General features: G+C 38.6%; 1 protein-coding gene across 2 annotated transcripts in view; it reads left to right on the plus strand.

The window, feature by feature from the left end:
* NEURL1B (neuralized E3 ubiquitin protein ligase 1B) overlaps positions 1-20,935 on the plus strand; it is a 253,824-nt gene extending 232,889 nt beyond the window's left edge. The window contains exons 2-5 of one of the 2 annotated variants that reach the window (XM_058166273.1): positions 3,433-3,993; positions 9,421-10,128; positions 11,785-11,910; positions 13,833-20,935. In XM_058166273.1, the coding sequence (XP_058022256.1) occupies positions 3,433-3,993; positions 9,421-10,128; positions 11,785-11,910; positions 13,833-14,077 (1,640 nt within the window). In that variant the 3' untranslated portion in view covers positions 14,078-20,935. The remainder of the gene's footprint in view (positions 1-3,432; positions 3,994-9,420; positions 10,129-11,784; positions 11,911-13,832) is intronic. The other variant, XM_058166274.1, reaches the window with a different exon arrangement.
* Positions 20,936-21,020: the final 85 nt, after the last annotated feature.

Below are 21,020 nucleotides of genomic sequence, written 5' to 3' on the forward strand. Positions count from 1 at the left end.
AGACCTCTGGACTGGATGCTGCCTGCGGGGCGCTTAGATCTGGCCTGCCCTTGGAAATGGTGAAGGACCATCCCACAGTGCTCGGGAGGACCGTGCACTCTGGCCACACCCACCCCAGCCACACGACCCAGGCCCCCTGAGATCAAACACAAACCTGATGTGCTCTCAATGAAATTGAGTTTGACACTCCTGATCTAGTTTATCAGTGCACTATTTATTATATTCCCATTGCTGGAAGTAAGATCATTTTGCAGCCTGTTAAGGATACCTGATAAAGGTAAAAATAATAATAAATTAATAACCCTAATCAGTTGCCTCCCATCTGCAGGTTAGTCTATTTGTCTGCAATCAGAACTTTTGCACAATGTACAATGCATGAAACATTAAATTAGCCATGCCCCTATTTCTCAGGCTGAAGTGTTGACAAGTATAATTCAGTGTATACTTTAATAAGTATTGGAAATATGTGTTTTGTTTCTCCTTTCTGCATTTGGATCAGAGCTACTTAAAGTAGCCAGAATACTAAAGCTATACTTCTTGATTATTTTTTCTGGTTGTAGTTTATTTTAAAAAAAAAACTTTAATCTTGTCTTAGGTGGTGTGCGTCATTCATTACAAATAGTGGAAATAATGACTGAATACTTGCCATTACAGTGTTCCTGTCATAAGACAAAGTCATAAGTTAGAAACATACAAAAACAGTTTCAAAGCAGCCAATTTTTTTTTATCAGATATCACATGTACTGAACTGCTTCACGTAGCTTGATTTCTTGATTTTTTAAACATAAAGTTCAGGATTGACATTAGATACACATGTTTAAATATTGAAACAAGCAGATGAGCAATAATTCATACTATTTATATTGAAGTACAAGATTTGAAACTAGTTTAAAAGAACTGGGTATTTATTTGTAACTAATTATTTGAGTGTTCTTTTGTGAATTCACATATTTGTACCTGCAGACAGCCTTTTCTGAATCTTCTATAGTTCATAGAGTTTTGGTAGGAACCCCATTCTTTATGCATAACAAGCATGGTTAGATATAGCTCAATTGCATGAATTCACAGAAGATCCATAAAAAAACCTTTATTTGTACATAAGTAACCAATTTTTCATCCTGATCTCTGCATACACATGGATGACTAGCTATTTTATTACTAAAGTTTAATAATTGTTCCATTTGGAATACATTGGAAAAAGGGACCCAGTGTTTTATATGGGCCTTAGCCAAATTAAATGCTGTTTAACTGCTTGACCCGGATAGAAGGTAAGCATCAAATGAATGGAGCAATCGCTAACATCAAGATACTGGGGAAAAGGATAGGAAATAAAACATCCTGAATCAGTTGGAATGTTGATAGGGATTTTGGAAGAAGGCATATTTGGTGACGTACTACTTTATTCCTATGAAAAATGAAGCGTAACCTTTATATAAAGCACATAATTTTCTTGCTTGCCAAGCTAATATTATAGAAAGATAAATTACTGTGATAGTAATATGTGATAGATGAATGGAAGTAGTAGATTATAAGTTTGAAAATGTTTATGGAGTGATAAGGGAAAGGCATTAGGCAGGGAACAGAAAGGATACTGGTTGATAAGATTGAATGAAACATTTTATGAAGCCCTTCACTTTTTTGATTAGAAAAGAAGAGATGCTGTCTTTTTGCTATGACACATTGTATAAAAAATTCCATTTAGCTGCATAATCAGCTCTTTTGAATTGCTTTTAAGAAGCCAGGGCACCCTTCTTGCCCTTGGATCTGAAGTGTGATAGAATCCAGTCCTCTGAATTGTAAAATGGGAGCTGTCAAAGTTCCGATGATATACATACCGCGATAGATGGATAGTAGACAAGGATGGTTTAGGATATGGTGATATTTCCAGTGAGTGACACAACAGAGAACCTGGGCTTCTAAGGAGGGATAAGGATACAGTTGGTCGAATTTCTACACATGCTCACAAAAATGATGATCAATTGGAAATCAATAAAAGATATACAACAAATCTGCCCCACAAGAAAAGAAAGGTTTTTCCTAACGATGGGGATATATTTACCCCCTACCTCTTAGGTTTTAACAGGTGTCCCAAGATACAAATCTGTGGTGGGATTTTATAGATGCAACGTAGGATGCAGGTTCCATTTGTAACTGATCGAAACAAGTGTTTGGTTAGGACACTATTTATTCCATGCCATATAGATTGTTAATGATAAAATGGAAAGAATGAAGCACCAGTTCTCTGTAGGATTGTGTTGCACTTTGAATCCAGAGTTGAAAAAGTGCATCAGAGCAAGCAGGTACCTCTTTTAAAAGCTATGTTTCTCCTGGACTTCTGCACATTTAAGTGAGGTACATGCTTAGTTGTTTGGCCTGAATAAACTGTTGCCGCTAAAAAAGTTAGTATCTGTGGACTAATTCTTCCAGCTTAAACGATAGACATGATATCCTGAAGGAGATGAATACTTGTGTGATAAAAAGAAATTCCCTTGAAACAGAATAGCATGCTCCATTGTTTCAGAAGTACCAAATTTCCTTTCTGCTTTGGAGTACATAGGTTGAAAATAGCCTAAGTGGTTCAAAGCACTTCAAAAAGCATGCATCTTCCGTGATCCAGCCACGGTTTTGCTGGTAGGGGAGGGTCATAAAAAGAACGGCACGTAATGTGCACTGTGCATTTCTTTTACATTTCTTTCTTCCTCTCTTAAATCAGACAAGGTTCCTTTTGGGTAGCACACAGAAAAACTTTGCACCCAGAACTAAAGGTATCACTGGCTTCTGAAGACTGAAGTTGTGGTTGGTGATTATTTAGCAATTGCCTCAAATATTTCATAATCTAGAAACAATTGTTCAGCAAATCAACTTCCTATACTTATTGCAAAACCAGAATAATTGCCCGAACAGTGTCTTTTTAAATGCTATATAGCAAGAGTCTCCAACTCCTGGTCTGCAGACCAATAGTGGCCTGCGGACCATTGGGAACCAGGTGGTGGACTAGCACGCAGAGGTCCATTTGCGCAAGTGGCAGGAGCACATATGAAACAGTCCCCTCTCCCCGCCACAACCTTTGCTGCCGCCACCACTGCCGGTGGTTGGGGATTGCTGCTATATAGCAATAAAATGATAATGTCCCATCAATTATACCATTACTAATTTGCGCTAATTCAATAGCAAAATTTAGTTAACAGCATTAAAACTCTGGTTCAAGTTACATATTGGTCTCAAAAGGTAGTCTTTCCAACTTAGAAAAAAAATTAAAATTGCCAAAATACAAAGAATCTTGCAAATATACGAAATAAGAGGATGACCACTTTTATTTAATTTCTTGTTACTGAAGCACAGAGCTTGCAAATCTCACTGAACAGCCTGTTTTAGAACATTTTTTATGAGACACTTCTAACTAACTGCTTGTCTCCTCCTCCTTTTTTGCAGATACCAGTCATCAAGCTCGTCCCGTATCCCACAGGCCTTATTACACCTTGCCCAACGGTAACCATGAGAGACGATCTGTCCTCACCATTACTGAGCCTCCACGATTCCACTTCCAGGCCAAAGGAAAAAACATCCGCCTGGATACCCATTCTCGGAAGGCCATCCGAAGGAACAGTTTCTGCAATGGCATCACTTTCACTAACCGTCCTATTCACCTCTATGAGAAAGTGCGCCTGAAGCTGGTATCTGTGCACCATGGCTGGAGTGGGGCGTTGCGTTTTGGCTTCACAATTCACGATCCATCACAGATGAATGCCGGTGACATTCCAAAATATGCCTGTCCAGATCTGGTGACCAGACCAGGCTTCTGGGCTAAAGCTCTGCCAGAGAGGTTTGCACTAAGAGACAATGTCCTGGCATTCTGGGTTGATCGCCAAGGGAGAGTTTTCTATAGCATTAACGATGAAGAGCCAATTCTGTTTCACTGTGGCGTCAAAGTCTCTGGTCCTCTCTGGGCACTGATAGATGTCTATGGAATCACTCATGAAGTGCAAATACTAGGTAGGTGTATCCTTCTAGATACTAATCTTAAAAAACTCAGGAACTGTTATATGCTGGCCAGGAAGCCAAATTGAATTTTTGAACTTTGAAATAAGATTGCTGCAGATTGTTTTTCTTTTTCTCCCCTTTGTGGTTTTCATGTTGATTGAAGTAGAAAGTTAGAAGTGTCAGAAAATATTACTGATTAAAAGTAGGGCATATTCCAGGGGCGAAATGCTCCCGGTTCGTACTGGATTGCCTGATCCGGTAGCGATGGCGGCAGGTGGTTCTGAGAACTGGTAGCAAAAATCCCTGCCCCCACCCCCACCCCCTGCATGCCCAGCTGAACCATGCGATCATCAGAGGGTTTTTTTACTTTTAAAAGCGTTTTTTCTTCGGCCGAAGAAAAGGAAATTTATGAGTTTCACATTACATTCCAGACCTATCATGCTTTTAAGTAAGATTTGCACCTAGGTAGAAAAGAAACACCACTTTTCTGTCTATCAGAAAATTCCAGCATGGACAAGAGTATTGTGATTTTCTATCTAAAAGATTGGAAGTTTTGTTCTCCTTCACCCCCTTCTCCTTTGTGACTTATCTCACGTAGACATGAACTTATTTCTCCTGATTTATCACCAATTTCTACAGAGTTTAGGGGAAAAATGATTTCATTCATCCCACCTAGAAATACAGCTCTTTTGTCTTTTCAAGACAACTCTGTTAGGATATGTTTACAAAAAATTAGGGATTGTGATTGCTGCTTCAGATTTTAGTTCACGTTTGTGATGTAGTCTGCAGTTTCAAGGGCACTCAGAACATGCCCCTGGTGTAATATGGGGTATCTGACTAAAGCTGCTGCCAGTCACCCTGTTTTACCTTTTTGGTGTTGACTGCATCTCTCTTCATGCTATCTCTCCCTTCATGCTATTATAGGCATGATTGCAGAGGATAATTTAGCTTCAGGATAATGTTATGTGATGTTCTATAGATGTTATAATGAATACATTAATGGAAGTTGTCAGATTATGATTTAAACACACATCCATAAAAAATAAAGGCCATTTTTTAAAAAAAATCAGTACCACTTTGTTTTTTTTAAAACCTGACTCTATCTGTTTGATTTCTAAGGCCTTCCAACCCAACATTGAATCTTGTCAATGTTAAGATACAATACAATACAACACAACATTACACAACTGGGCCGTGGTAGCTCAGGCTGGTAAGAAGCCTGTTATTAGAACACAGCAGCCTGCAATTACTACAGGTTCAAGCCCGGCCCAAGGTTGACTCAGCCTTCCATCCTTTATAAGGTAGGTAAAATGAGGACTCAGATTGTTGGGGGGGCAATAAGTTGACTTTGTAAATATACAAATAGAATGAGACTATTGCCTTATACACTGTAAGCCGCCCTGAGTCTTCGGAGAAGGGCGGGATATAAATGTAAATAAATTTAAAAAACTATCACAGAAGGCATAATGGGCAGAACAGACCTACCATGTTACCCCGAAAATAAGTCCCTGTCTTATATTTTTTTGAACCCTGAAATAAGTGCTTGGCTTTATTGCCATGCTCTTGAAAACCTGATTGGGCTTATTATCAGGGGATGTCTTATTTTGGGGAAAACGGAGTACATTAACCAAAACAGGCACTCCATATCTGATGGACACACTCCAACCTATCTCAGAATTTAGCAAAAATATTTTTTTCTTATAAATCTTGCAAGATTGAGGCATTGAACCATCACAGTGATATAGGTCTAAAGTTCTGGTGCCCCGCAGAGAAGACACACTTCCGAAGTTCCACCAGATAATAAGTATATCTAGTTTGTCAGTAATTTGGGGCTAGGCAAGAATAATGGGAGAGAGACAATCCCTGTGCCATTAAATTTTATAGGTAATGGCCAGTATTAAAGTGAATGCAGAAACCTAATTTGTTTACTCACATAGCAGAGGCTTTATATGTCAATCCTATGAAGTACACCAGAATAGAGCACCAATGTCACAGGAATGGCTGTGTTTTATTAATATAAAATAAGTGAGTAGGCCTACTCTTACTATCTCTTTGCCCTTTGTTCCCAAACCCCAAATCTAATTTAAAATTTTACCATGAACAGTTCTACTGAAAGATAGTGAGAGATCAAGAAGAACCATGCTAATCACTTTTCCTTCATCCCAGTTCTGTCAAAAATCATCAACCAGTGTGATCAGTGCTGCCTCCATATTATGTCTCAGTTTGAATCTCATTGAAACAAGTTCAGATGATAAATTCTTTCCAGAGTCCTCTGAATCTGTACAGGTAGTACTCAATTATGACTGTAAGTCATGCTAGTTGTTAAGTAGATCACCATATGAAAGCATCTGATTTTACAAATTTCTTGCAGCAGCTGTTAAAAGAATCCTTTGTCTAGAATGAACTTTTTTTTTGCCGGAAACCAGAAGTAAATTCACGTTTTTGGCCAAAAAACCCCAAAACCATAAATTGTGGTCATGTGACCATGAGACTTTGCAAATGGTCATAAATATGGGCCATTGCAAATGACTGTCATAACTGACCTGTAAGAAGTTCTATGGAGATCTATCCTAACTTTGAATGGTTGCTAAGTGACCAGCAATAAGTTAAGGACTACTTGCAGTCTGATGACCTCAACAATTTACCCAAAAATAAGGATCCTTACCCCCTTCCTTAAAGATGAATTTATCACCACATGTATCCAACTATATCACATCTCAGGAAGCTTTTACCAATCAGCAGACACATGGACCTAATAAACAGATCACTGGAGCAACAATCCCAAGGTCCTGTCCATTTCTTCAAGAGTCATACATTTTCCAAATAACAACACAGCATCAGGCCTTGGGCAATTCAAAAGAGTAGATCTGAGTGACTTTATTTTCCAGGCTTCATCTTATATTCCAATGCTTTTTGTAAAAGGAAATTGGAAAAAAATATTATTTTCATTCTTTCTCCACTCATTGTGGAGTTGTATTAAAAGGAAAGAATAAATATTGGCATAAAATGATGATAATGTACTTGATCTATCATATCCTGATTCTGTGTAGGATGTAATAAAGGACACTTGAAGGCCAACTAGCTGGGACCTCTAGGAGGATTCTATTCCAAAGGGCAAGTGCAGTAGAGAAGGTTCACTTTATGGGTCTCACTAATACCATTGTTTAAATCAAGAAGACTTGAAGCAAGCCAAGTCTGTCACAGCACAGAACAGGTAGATATTATAGGAACCAGATGGTTCTCAATAGCTAGATCCTATGTAATATAGGGCTTTGTAGGTGATATCCAGCACCTTGAATTGCCCTAGAAGCCAATTGGTAACCAGTATAGCTCACATACCAGAGTTGTTCTACTGCCACAGCAAGACTTTCCCATCACTGCTTGTGCAGAATGCTACTGGACCAGGAGGAAGTAAACTACTGAGCTTTGAGGCACCTCACAAAACAAAAGTTTTAGGCTCAACTTCTTCCCTCTAACTAAAACTAATTTGAACCCGATGAAGAGAAAGGAAGAAAACCACAGTAACTCGGTGTTTCCCTTTCCCTTTAGCAAATTCAGGAGGACACCATGGTTGACTATATCAAAAGCTGCCAAAAAATCAAGAGTCAGACCACCCTATCCTGTCTCCGGGTTAGGTCATCCACAAGTAGGACTCATGGGTTCTCCATATTATTTCCACAATTTGTGCTATGATTTCAGTGGAATACTATGCACAGTGGCCTAAAATTAGACAGCCGAGTATGCTTCCAGACAAGGCTTTCATTGTGCTTCATCTAAAAGAAAAAATGGAATTGGACAAGCGAGCCAGAAGTTGTAGTCTTGCATTTTGTAGCTGCCCTGTTTTTCCATAGTGTCTTGCAACATTTTTCTGACCACTAATGAAAGAGGAAGAAAAAAGTTGAAAGAGGAAGGAAAGCTAAAATACTGCACTATATCTTCTGCTTTGTAGTTCTGTCTAGAAGCACCCTAAGCCTTTGGCAAATTATTACACAATTTCAATGTGCCTCCTCCTCCTCCCTCTTTCTCAGCTGTGACACTTAAGAGTGAGAAGAATGGCTTACTGTGGGGCAGTCTGCTTCCAGTTTTATTGCTTTTGGATGAGAAGCATCTTTTTTCTTGACATCTGAAGTTATCAGATATGAGTAGCTCTGGGAGATTCTCTTACTTGCTCACGTGGCATGTCAATAACAAAGAACCTAGTGTGCTTGAAGGTCACAACTGTTGCTTTAATGTGCAATGTTATTACCCAATATATTATTAATGATCTGTAAGGTGATTAAATGTTTCCCCCACCCCTCTTTGGTGAATTAGAGGGGCAGCGACAAAGGCAAAGGAAGATAGAGAAGGTTTTTTTAAAAAAAGTTGCAAGTTTGAGGAAGGGAGATCAGTAAGCAGGAATGGACTTCTCTCCTGATACACTCTTTTTTTATGGCTGAAAAAGAAGGCGCTGCAAGGTGCAAGGACTCCTGAAGAGAATGCTAAGAATATACTGAATACTTGGATGAATTGGGAAATTATTACTCAATTGACTTAGTGGGGTTTAATTTAATGCAAGGGTAGCTAACATAGGACCCTCAGCCTCCCAGTATGTTTGAACTACAACTTATTTTATTCATTTGTTCTTTGTTTATCAAATTTATATAGCTGTCCATCTCACCAAAGGCGACTCTAGGTAGTGGACAATAATAGATAAAATAGAAAATGTAAAAATAACAAATACAAATTTAAAAAATAATTTCATAAAAACATCTATCCATATGTATCTGGGCCACGCTGATGGGAACTAAGATGGATGGGAACTGAAATTCAAAAAAGATCAGATCCCAAGTCTACTGGTTTTTAAATTCTATGCTTCCATCTTCAATTCCACTTTGCTTTTCCTTTTTAATTTACATTCTGCCCTTATTATTTTTAATAAACAACTCAAGGTGGTGAACATAGCTAATATTCCTTCCTCCTCCTGTTTTCCCCACAACAACAACCCTGTGAGATGAGGTGGGTCAGAGAGAGTTCCTGGCTCCAAGTCACCCCGCTGGCTTTCATGGCTAAGATCAGATTAGAATTCAGGGGTTTCCAGTTTCCAGACTGCAGCCTTAAACCACTAGAACAAACTGATTTACACTTAAACTATGAAAACTCAGAAAGACTTGTATCTTGTGATTCTTGATGAACGTATCTTTTCTTTTATGTAGACTGAGAGCATATGCACCAAGACAAATTCCTTGTGCGTCCAATCACACTTGGCCAATAAAGAATTCTATTCTTTTCTATTCTATAAAATACTGCTAACATTTGTGTATGACAAAAATAGACCTGAAACTATTAATAACCTACTCAACATGGACTAAAATAAAAAGATTTAATCATAACGGAGCTCAAAACAATAGTCTGAATGTGACACCATTGTAATTTATCTGTAATCTTGGCTTTGCTTTACAGATAGCATGTTTGCTGAGACCATGACCTCCACCCGTCTGAGCAACGCACGACTCAGCACTTGCCTTCCTCAAAGCAACCACGATTCGGCCAATTTTAACAACAATGAGCTGGAGAACAATCAAGTGGTTGCCAAAATTGCAAATCTGAATTTGAGCCGTATGCCTGGGCTGCCCACAGATAATCATACAATCCCCTGCTGCCCAAGCAGGAGGCAGCTTGGGCAAATTGTGCCTGCTTTTCTAGACACAGATCTTCATTTCCACCCTACTCATGGGCCTGATATTAACTTTTCTCAGGATCGTATGTCTGCCTGCACCAACTGGCAGGAAAGCAACAGGACCTTGGTGTTTTCTGACCGACCTTTGCACATCGGTGAAAGCTTGTTTGTGGAAGTGGGACACCTGGGTTTGCCATATTATGGGGCCCTCACGTTTGGTATCACTTCCTGTGATCCTGGTACTTTACGGACAAATGAGCTCCCAGCAGACCCAGATTTTCTTCTGGATCGCAAGGAGTACTGGGTGGTTTGCCGAGGTTTCCCTGTCCTCAACAGTGGTGACATCCTCAACTTCGTGCTTTTGCCAAATGGAGAAGTGCATCATGGAATCAATGGGATGAGCCGTGGGATGCTGATGTGTGTTGATACCTCACAATCGCTGTGGGTTTTCTTCTCAGTCCATGGTGTAATCAATCAGCTAAAAATATTAGGTAAGTAAGTACAGCCTCAGAGTCAATGACCAGACTAATATAAAAGAAGTGCTCGTGAAACAATGAAAACCTTACAGCCATTTGGAGAGACCCTCCTTTTAGCTTTCAACAGCCAATTGGCTAAACGCTTTGCACTTTAATTTGATGACCAACTAAAGGTTCATGAGCACAAGTATGAGGATGATTAAAATGTGAATTTATAATTTTCGGGGGCTCTAATACTAGAGGTTTTTAAGAAGAGACTGGACAGCCACTTGTCTGAAATGGTGTAGGGTTTCCTGCTTGATCAGGGGACTGGATTAGAAGAGGTCCCTTCCAACTCTGTTATTCTGTTATACCTGACTAAAAAAGACAGGCGTATCTATCTTTTGATTGTCAAGCATGTATTTTTAACTCCTTTTTATAAACTGAAGCTAGATAGCCTGCACTAGCTGCCATTTCTTTTGAGTTCACCGAACTAGGTTCAGGCAGAAAGGAAAGAATTTGTATCCAATCTGACCAGAGTACAAGGACGGTTCCCTAGCAAGCATCTCTGATAGTCCTAGCATTGCTCTCTAGCGCCACTGCTAGGACTTACAAGTCATTTAGTGCAACTGAAGGGATTGTTTAACAGCTGGAAAATATCAGATTCTGGAGTAGGATTTACTAGTGTAGAAAGAACTGTCACGTGTAAACAACCATGGGATTACCTAATTGCCTCTTCTCAAAAAAGGAGAATTAGGTGCTTAAGCATGAAACATGAAGTCCAACCTGTTCTTTATTGTCTCTAATATCAGGTATTGAAACAGGAGGGTCCACTTAGCTATAATGGCTAGTATGCTTCTTTGGATGTACCCTTATTAGTGAGGAGCAGAGGCTGCATTTTAATAATGGGTCTGATAACCAAGACACAACAGAATGCCATTTTAAGAAGAATAGGGAAACCTTTCCCTTGTATCAGAGTGTGCCAGATTAAATATCCATTTCATCTTACAAAGAAAATTTGGGTCTCTCCTGGTTCAATATTACTACTTGAATATAATCCAGAGCCTGTAAAAAAAAAAAAAAGTGGGTAGGGCTAGGAGGAAAGTGAAACTTGGAGGATCCAATCTGGATCAGTCACCAGGACCAGAGATTTTGTCTTCTAAGCTTTCAAACTCATGCTGGAGCCCATCTTCAGGGAACTTCTCTCTAATGAGAAGTTCAGAATACAAACCTCTGGTCCCGGTAACTGACTCAGATCCTGCAACGTTATCCTGAGACACCTATATTCACCTTCCTTCATGAAAATGAATCTTGTTTTAGAGTAGAGGATACTCATCATCAAACTTGCTAAAAAGTAGTACAATGTAGTTATAGTTATTTGTGTAAGACTGTTGTCAGTAGTGGGTTCCACTTACCTTCACTACCGGTTCAGAACGGGAGTGTGTGTATGTGCAGAACCTTCTGCACATGCGCAGAGCGTCCGTGATTACGTCCTGGTGGGTGGGCAGAGCTTCCCGCCGCTGCCCCTACTGGTTCGCCCGAACCAGCGCGAACGGGTAGAAACCCACCACTGACTGTTGTGAAGCTGAAATAGAAGTTGTTCTCCTGTTCCTAGATTGAACTCAAATTGAGCACTTGTTCCCAAGAGATTCCTATCCAACCTGTGCAGCTGACTGAACTTTTTATTTTCAGGCACAGTACAATCCAGCCCTGTGACCATCTCCCCCTCAGGATCCCCTGGAGGCTCACAATATGACAGCGATTCGGATATGGCGTTCAGCGTGAACCGGTCTTCATCAGCTTCTGAGTCGTCCCTTGGTAAGGATCGTTTGCTGATCTCTGCATTTGAAATATTTACATTCAGTACCCTAATAAATACAGTATAAACCAAGCTGTGTGGGCTGAGTTGTCTGAACTTTTTGTTGAGAGGGAGGAACATTAAATTTCCTGAGGTTGCTTTTGGATGTCTTTAGGTTATGCACAAATCTTCTTTTATAAAAGCAGCAACAAAAGCCCAATAAAGCTGAAATGACTTGACAGAGCTAAGAAACAACATTTAAGGGATACAAGCAACTAAGTGGAAAATCTCCATCTGTCAAAACTAGTGCTAGAGAACTTATTGGTAGAAAATAAATGTAAACGGCAAAGTCAGCCAAACTGCTGACTCTGTAAATGTCATATTTCACCAGGACACACTTGTTCTTCACGTATTATGGTAGCTCATTGGTTTCCTGAATATTGATTGATACTCAGAAAGAGAGAGCAAATGTGCATGTACTTAGTTTCCCAATGCACTGATGGTTACTGCATGAAAGAATCCATTTAGATTGGATTCCATCTCCCTCTCAATTACTAATCTAGTTGCAGAGAAATGTAGGGGAAGGAGGGAAAATGAGAGAGGCGGGAGAGAGAAGATGGTTATTTCTTCCTTTGCATTTTCTGTCCTTCAATTATTAGATTGGGGGAAATATTTTCTCACCTTTATAACATTTTTAAAGGCATTCAGTGTGGTTTTCTCCCAATATAGGGAGAAATATAGGGGCTGGCTTGAATTTTATTGGTCTTTTAAATTTCTTAAATTTTTAATATCAATTTTAAATGGGATTTTAGTTTTTTATATATTTTAAAGTTTCGGGCTAATTATAATAAGTTTTTTAATTTACATTTTAAATTGTACATTGTATTGTCTTTTTTACTTCTGCCTGTACACCGCCCTGAGTCCTTCGGGAGAAGGGCGGTATAAAAATCAAATAAAATAAATAAATAAATAAAATAAATATTTATCTCATTTAAGAATGTGCTTAAAAAAAAAAAAAAAAAAAAAAAAAAAAAAAAAGAATGTGCTTGTCAAAACGTTTGCATAGAATCAGCAAGAGCATGGGTTATAAACATGACTGAGACTTTAGCTCATAGTTTGGGCCATCAGAAAAGGTGATTCCCAACAAGAAAAATAAAGTCATGTGGGGAACGAATGTAGGGTATTTTGCTTGTTACTATCCTATTATCCAATGAAACTTAGAATTCAGTGTGACTTCATCATACACTATTAAAATCTGTATGAAAGTCCAAATAGATGCATAAAATGCAAAGTCTGTATATTCTCAGCCACAGTTGAATTAAAAGACTACGCTATTTCTTCATCAACATCATCATCATCATCAATTTCTTCTGCACCAGAAGGATGTGCAACTGGGAAGCATCTTTAGGTAGCCTGAAGTAGATACCCTTAATAAAAGGCTGTTACAAACATACCACTATTATAAACACATCATTACAAATAATGAAGTAAACAATAATTAAAAATTACACCCTCCTCAAGTTCCCCCCTCAAGACAACAAGCATTCATGCTATGTAATTATTAGCCACCCAAAATTCCATTCATGACATGCACATCTTTGGCACAGATAAAAAGTTATTTAGAAGATGCCAACATTTTTCAATGAAAACAGGTCTATATTACTATATAAAATTCATCTTCTATTTGTTCTAATGCACTTTCATCTGGCCAACTGTTTCCAGGGCCTGGCTGATGTTTGTCTTCTTTGCTCAGCAGTCCGATTTCACTTCCGGTATAATGACATAATGTTTTTCTCCTGTCTTTTTTTCCTCTTTAATGTTAACTGTACAAAGGTTCTTTTTCTCATTAGAAAAATAGTTTGAATTATTCCTTTTTAGCCTGACTTGTAGAAAAGGTGATGACATTCCTAACCACAATTCTTTTGTTTCCCATCCCATATAGTGACTGCTCCAAGTTCTCCTCTGAGTCCTCCAGTGTCTCCTGTGTTCTCACCTCCAGAGCCCTCAAGCAGCAAGAATGGGGAATGCACAGTTTGCTTTGACAACGAGGTGGATGTGGTGATCTATACCTGTGGACACATGTGCCTGTGCAACACCTGTGGTCTTAAACTGAAGAAACAGCTCAATGCCTGCTGTCCAATCTGCCGACGGGTCATTAAAGACATTATCAAAATCTACCGTCCTTAACCTCACCTCAGCCCACCCCTCAGGGCGTGATTAATGAGGAGCAGGATGAAGAATGTTATTAGCGATTGCCACACCTTACTGTCCCTGCTTTATGGGTATTGTGCTGGTCAGTGGTTGCTGAGTGACTCTTGTCTGTATTTCCATGTTTTGACCAGTAGAAACAAATCAGGGAAAATTAAGTGAACTGGGAAACACTCTGTCTTTGTAAGAGGCTGAAAGTATACAGCTGCAGAGTGGGAAGAGTTTTGGAAAGATGCTGCTCCGATGGATAAGGGTGGGGCCCCAGGGAAGAGGAGTCCTAATACAATTGCCGTGTTGATTCCTAAAGAAAACCAAAAAGATCTTGTGCATTGTTTTCACTCAAATATGCAGCTGACCTATCTTGAGGGGGATAAATGAGAAGTCACTAGACCAGTTAAACATTTGGGATTCTTTCCTGATATGTCTAGAAATGCTAAAAATTTGTTTGATTTGTAAGCCAGTTCAAATAGAGAAAATGAGAGTAAATTTTCATTTATTCTTACTGTGGATTGCAGGAGTAACAGGTCACGAATGTTCTGTTACCTAGTTTGCTAATTTCAAAGTATTTTTCATATTATTCATAAGTCAAGATCATGAATAGAGATGATCTAATTAATCAATTACTCCCAATCAAATGTGTAAGAGCAGTGATATTTTCATAAATCTAAATTTATTAGATTTTATTTTTGGTTTACAACATGGACTACTCGGTTTTTTCTCCCAAATATAAGAAGTTGCGGCTCAGTTTATGAAATCAAGAACAAGGCATCTTGGGAGAGTCTGGCACACACAGAGAGCTATAAAGATTCCCTCAGGATTTTATTTTTCACCTCTGTGTGACTTGATACTGCCAGCCTTTCGAGTGAGCAATTAACAAGTGCTTTCTGATCTGGTGAGTGTGTGGAAAGCAGTAGGCCTCTGCAGGCAGAAGAAGCAGTACAGTGTCAAGTTGTTAGTTTGGTTTTGGCTTAGCATGTCGTGTGAATTCAGATCACTGGAATAAGCAACCAGTCCTGGCTTATTATATGTGATCCACCAGCTTATGATAGAGGCTGTGAATAGTTATTAGCCAGCATCTGTAAGGTGTAAACACATGAAGGTATCTTTTTAATTAAGTTGCAGACGAAAGTGGCTAACGGATTATTTAGAATTTCAAGCTTCCAGTGTTTTCTTATTTATGATTTATAAATACAGTTGATTGATATCTTCCTTCATTTCTCTCCAGAGATTTTGTCAACAAAGTATGTAGCAATGTCCATCTCACATCTTCCGCTCCAGGAAGTTGTCTGCTGTTCCACAATGGAGGCATCTTACTGAAATTGAAAAGCTTTTTTATTTGGCACTGTTTGCGGGAAAAGGCATTTTCAAGGCTATTATTAGACCTGTGCTTAAAAGATAAATTTGGTTATAGTATTAGTGCTGAATAATATGTGAAGGAGAATCAGAGAATTGCTAAATTAGACCCAGATATGGATTCTTTTTTTCTAAGAGCGTGATCTTGTACAGTGTTCTGGAGGGCTCCAATGTTCAACAATCTTTGAAAATGTAAATTTCCGATGAACTAACTTGAGCATATTTAATGTAGTGATTAAAATGCAGGTAGTCCTTGATTTACAGCAATTCATTTAGTGACCAAAGTTACAATGGCACTGAAAATAGTCACTAATGACCGTTTTTCACATCTATGACCGTTGCACCATCTCCATGGTCAAGTGATCAAAATTCAAATGCTTGGCAACCAATTCATATTTATGATGGTTGCAGTGGCCTGGAGTCTTGTGATTACCTTTTGCGACCTTCTGAAAGGTAAAGTCAATGGGGAAGCCAGATTCACTTAACAACCATGTTAATAACTTAATTCACTTAACAACTGTGGCAAGAAAGGTCGCAAAATGAGGTAAAACTCACTTAACAAATGTTTCACTTAGCAACTGGAATTTTGGGCTTAATTGTGGTTGTAAGTCAAGGACCACTTGTACATTTGACCTTTCCCAGGTACCTCAGACAGGAAATAGATCAGACAAGCTAATTCTACTTTATTGAACCCTATTGTAAGCTAATTCTATTTTATTGCTACATGAACAGAGAAGAAAACTGCAGGGAGTAATTTAGGCAATCACCAGGAGTCAAGACTGACTTGGAAGACATCCCAGGTCCAGCTCCCTCCCCTATTTTTTTTACTTCTCAAACAGTGAGGTCTGAGGTCAGCTTCTCCCTACCACTGATTTTGGAGGCTCTAGCAATTGTAGCCTATCCATTTAGTCAGCAAAATGAGCTGACTAAACATTATAATAGGAATATTATTATTCTGACCGTTGAAGGCCATAAAGAATGATGATAATAATAATAATAATCGTGGAATTGCCAGATTTGAACTTTTGGATAGAGCTTTAGCATGAATATTTTAGCACTTTTGCTGTTGATGAATTGGTTTAAATTTTTAAAAAATGCCAGTGTAATTCCAGGTTACATTGCCCATTTTTGACAGTATGATCTTGGAGTGAAAAACGTGAGGGCTTACACATGGATTGTAGTTTGCTCACTCCTGCCATAGAAGCTGCATTTAGACTTGGAGAGGAAGAAACTCATCTCTTATCATCTTTATCTCATTGTAAGTTTAAATGCTTGGTCAAGAGTAATTTCACAAGTTAAGATAATTGTTTGCTAGAAGTGGTTTTGTGAACTGTAACTTTTTACTTGTGTAGAAAATTTTCTGGCTCAAAGCAGCAGCAGCAGTTTCCTTGACTTTTTGCTACTTTTTCACTATCGTTGATTAGAGAGTTCTTTCTCAGAGAGTTTCTAAATTAATGTGATCACAACTTCTACAGATTGCTCCTGGGGATGTGCAAAACATTTGAAATTCAAAACACTCTGTTTTGATTGTGAATTGGCTGATCTGAACACTTTGGAAGTGTCATGAGCTCAAAATTCTTCCAAAATATTTGGAACGCTCGAGTTCCACACCAAGAGAGCTTGGTAGATGGTGTATTCAAACAAGGTCAGTAGGAGATTATCCAGATCCAGATTTTTTTGCAGATCCCTAATTGTTACTACAGACTTTTAGAATTACAGTGCTATTGTGTAGTTCTAGCATGTCTCCCAGCAATAGGAAGAATAGTGAATATTACATACTTCCTTTGTTTTTGCTGCTCTTATGGGGTAGTCTCAGAAATCAGACCTGGTCAAGGGGCTGGAGTATATTAACAGTACAAAACTCTACATTGTGGCCGGTATGATAAATCCAAGGATGTTTTCCCCACTTGGGTGCTATTTACAACCTCCAACACTGATATTCTCAGCAACACGTAGCCTCCTAGTATCTCTTTTCAGAACTGTCACTTGAGTATATTTAAATCATCAGCCATTTAATATAAAATCTACCTGAGCATTTGCCCTAAACCTTTGCACTGGAACTGATTTAGCTAAGTGAACATATTTCCTCCTGGCTTGGCAATTTATACCTACAATAACTGCAAAAAGCAAAATCCTCGGTGCCAAGGCAGAAAAAGGGCCTTCTTTATCTTAAAAAAGATTTACCAAATGAAGCAACATCTGACAGAGATTCAGAGGTAGTCATAAGCTTAAATAGAAACACAGTTCTGCTTACTGAAGTTTCAGAAGGAAGTCTCAAACGCTGACATAACATTTAGAAAGTGGAGGCTACTTAGCAATTAGTTTTCGCTACTGCTTGTTCCCCCCCCCCTTTTTTTTTTTTTATTTGTTCTGAAAATCTGTTCGTGCCTTATAAGGGTGTGTGTGCACTTTTTATCCTTTTTAATGCTACTTTAAAATGGAGAGGGGGGAAAAAAAGATCTTAACACAAATGGCTGGTAGTTTTATAGACTTGCCTGTGTTCACCAATAATTATGCTTTTTGATATTGGAGTGACAAATGTATGTTTTCATTGAATTTTTGCTGGCACTCTCTTTCCCCTTTGTATAAAAAGCTTTTAAAAAAAAGTTTCCAGATTTCTAGAATTTCTTGATATATCTGTAGTACATGATGTGAGCTGTATTTCACATTTTCGAATAAGCCAGATTAATCTGTAATAAACTTTAAAAGCCAATTAATTGGGGAGGGAAGTTTGCACTTCTCTGTATGTTAATATTCTCTAGTATTGTGATCTGTAGTGCGCGTGTGTATATATTTTTTATTATTTTGGTCTGTTTTACATGAATATAAAATTTTACCTGTTTATGAAACAAGATGTTGGCTTGTATATCTTCTCTACAGCTTTAGGTACCCAGTAATAGGAGGAGGTTAGGATGGCAGAAGTCCAGAGCTTAGAAGCAGCTAGAAAAGACACTGAAAGCTGCTTGGGCCCCAGGGATTTGATATAGTCTTTAAAAGTATCACTACTATCATTATCAGTGGTGGCAAAATGAACAGCAGAATTGAGCAACAGGGGTGTTAATGGAAAAATTGTGATCCCTCTTCAGTCAAGCTGTCTTTCCCTTCTTAAGTTTATTTTGAGGCTCTTTGTGATTGTGACTAGCAAGAGGAGGCTTAAGGAACACACAGTGACGCAGGACATTTTTCCAGCTATCGCAATGATTCCACGGCACCCATTGTATTTCCCAGACCTTGGCCATACAGTTCATATGCCTTTACATTTAGAAAATGTAAACTCCCTTGTGATATCAGAGGCTCTTTGTCCTACATGTCCATCCAAAGTATAAAAGCTTAGCAGTTTAGACAGTTTTTTTTTTTTAAACTGCACTGATCTCTGCCTTGAAAGAATTCTACATACAACCTGCCACACTAGACCTGGAAAAGAGAGGTTTCTGCAAATAAGGATACTGTAAAACCATTTCATCTTATTTTATGCCAAGGGTTGTGATAAAATATTCAGCATCTTATACCAGCAGAGAGAGCTGAATGGTTATTTTGCATCTGATCATAGCTTTCAAGTGAACTGTGGTTGCAGCTGTCCTTTGTTGAGGATTAAGATGCTGTTAACACACACAGAAGCAGACACATCTTTTCACAATCTTGGGTCAATAAAGGCAATCTTTTTGATTGGAATAACATACTGGAATATGATAGGAGCATGTAGGAGCTTCTACAGTTAACTGTCCTAACCTGTATCCTCTTGAGGAACTGGGCATACTCCCTGTTCCTTTTTTATTTTTTAAAAACTATTTGTGCTGAATTTTTTTCCACTATATGCTCCATATATATTCAAAATATACCCGTTTTGAAAAAAAAAATTCTGCAATGATGTTATTTCATTTTCAAAGTTCCACTGTTTTTGTTCATTTAACTACAGGTAGTTCTTGATTTAATGACCGAAAGCAAGCCCAAAATGGTCATTTCTAAGCAAGACAGTTGTTAAGTGAATTTTACCCCGTTTTACACCTTTTCGTGCCACAATTGTTAAGTGAGTCGCTGCAGTTGTTAAGGTTAGTAACATGGTTGTTAAGTGAATCTGGTTTCCCCATTGACATTGCTTGTCCGAGGGTCACAAAATGTGATCACATGACCCTTGGACTCTGCAACGGTCATAAATACAAGTTAGTTGCCAGGCGGCTGAATTTTGATCACATGACCTGTATGATGTTGCAACAGTGGTAAATGTGAAAAATGGTCATGTCACTTTCAGTGCTGTTGTAAGTTTGAGCAGACAACAAATGGTTGTAAGTCAAGGACTACCTCTATAACAAAGGAAATGTGGCTGGTAAACAAAAAACTGTTTTCTTTGAGTGGCTTCTATCACTCTAAGAATATGTGAATAGATGTCAAGTTCAGCTTAATTTTGTAGGAGTTATGATCTTTTGCTTCTCTGTGTTTGCCTCCCAAGGTCCCAGATTTCCTTTAAAATTATATAGTTCCATCTCTATTTTACTATAAGTAGCTTGACAGCTGGTAACAGAGCCAGTTTGATCTAGTGGTTAAGGCTCCAGGCTACAAACAGGAAGACAGTGAGTTTGAGTCCCACCTTCAGGATGAAAGCCGATTGGATGACTAGTCACTCACTCTCAGCGCACAATGTCAGACTTGAGCAATAAGCTGGTTGGTCAGTGCCTTTCCCTACTAATGGATTAGCGCTCAGTTCATTAGAAAAAAAAACGGACTTAAAAAATGCTAGGAAGAAGCAACTTAAAAGCTATTTTGGGTTTTTTGTTGACAGTGTTGTGTAACCTCCCTGAGACTTCCTCCTTATTATGGGCAGTATAGACAATTCCCAAGGTCTTTTACTGAACTGGTATTTGTTTCAGTACCAGGCAGAGTCTCTTGGGTCTGCATCTTTCCTTCTCAAACGATCAGAGCCATCTACTGCAATTTTTGAAGGCACAATACTCTGAACAATATCGTTGGGACTAAGCTACTACAAAACAAAATAAATTACATGCCCCGGCATCATGTTTCATTTTTGCTTGGTTACGGCATAGAAGGATACTCGCAGCCCAAAAATAGGAACTGGAACCTGACACTCAGGCTTTTAACAAATATAAAGAGATGGAAGCAACAGAAATGCAACTAGCATAGTTTCACCTGTTAAAATGAAAGCTGTGTTTATTACCCAGCATCCATAAGTATTAAGCACCCTTTACCAATGTCATGCTACTAATGCCAATTCATCTACTTTTAGAAAGAGCTAAAAAAAACTTTGAAAAATCAGTCTGGGGAATACCTGCTTCAGCTAAAAGTCTGTAGAGATTCTCAGTCATCCAGGTCATGGTTGTCCCAAAGGTGCTTTTTGCTTGCTTTGATTTTCTTTTGAAAATGTTTCGCTTTTCATCCAAGAAGCTTCTTCCCCACTATCCTGTCTGAACTGAAAAAGGTTCTTGGATGAGAAGCAAAAGATCTGAACGTCCAAAAGGTACTTCTGGAAATACCTGCTTCAGCTGCCATTCTTAATTTTTCTGATCAAAAAGATTTCTCCTATTTATATTCATACCTGGGCACAAGCACACATTCA

Source organism: Ahaetulla prasina, chromosome 2 (genome assembly GCF_028640845.1).
Source record: "Ahaetulla prasina isolate Xishuangbanna chromosome 2, ASM2864084v1, whole genome shotgun sequence".
NCBI lineage: Eukaryota > Metazoa > Chordata > Lepidosauria > Squamata > Colubridae > Ahaetulla > Ahaetulla prasina.